The following is a 726-nucleotide window of genomic DNA, read 5'->3' as shown; positions in this document are numbered from 1 at the left end:
TCAAACCACAGTAGCATTCCCGCAGCCAACCCTCTGGGAGCTGATGGCGACATCGTCGTACCAAAACGTGTTTGCATCTCCGCCGTACGACTCCCAGCCAAAGTAGACGCCCGAGACCTTTGGCTTGATGCTGCTCCGCTGCCACTGCGCCGCGTTGGGGTTCGCGACGCCGGCCTTGCTGGTGAGGCCCGCGACGGCCTTGTCGTTGAGCCACGTCTCGAGCGTGCCGTCGGGGCCCAGGTGGTACTCGAGGCACTGCCAGCTGTTGGCGGGCAGCGCCGCCGACGTGGCGATGCCCTGCGGCGACAGGTCCGGCAGCGTCGCGTCGTCCGTCTCGCGGTTGAACATGAGGATCTTGCTCTGGCCGCCTACGCGGAGGTGCTTCTTGGCGCCCTGCGCCGTGTCGGGCATGGTGATGAAGGTGACGTGCGCGTCGGTCAAGGCGCGGGATGCTTTGAGCCATGTCCTGACGTATACGTCGCCGCTGGGCACCTTTGTGGTGCCAAAGAAGATGTGTCCACAGTAGCCACCTGCACCGTCGACCCTGACCGAGTTCTTGCCAGTGTGTGCCTGCGAAGAGTCGAGCGTGATCTTGCCGCCCTGGCTGCAGTCGGGCGCATAGGTCGGCCAAGCCGTGGCATCCAGGCCGGCCTCGAAGCCCTCGCTGACCTGGCCCATAGCAAAGGGGAGTACTGCCGCGAGGGCGAGGGTGATGTTGCGAAGCAT

The 726-nt window shown here is 64.9% G+C and overlaps 1 protein-coding gene across 1 annotated transcript; it reads right to left on the bottom strand.

The window, feature by feature from the left end:
• On the bottom strand, positions 1–726 carry MGG_18140 (uncharacterized protein; the record flags this gene model as incomplete). The annotated part of the gene is made up of 1 exon (XM_016990601.1): positions 1–726. One exon carries the CDS (start codon positions 724–726, stop codon positions 1–3), a length of 726 nt encoding a protein of 241 aa, XP_016846087.1.

This window comes from Pyricularia oryzae, assembly GCF_000002495.2.
Source record: "Pyricularia oryzae 70-15 unplaced genomic scaffold supercont8.8_41, whole genome shotgun sequence".
In the NCBI taxonomy this organism is placed as follows: Eukaryota; Fungi; Ascomycota; class Sordariomycetes; order Magnaporthales; family Pyriculariaceae; genus Pyricularia; species Pyricularia oryzae.
This window is presented reverse-complemented; position numbering and strand designations above follow the sequence as displayed.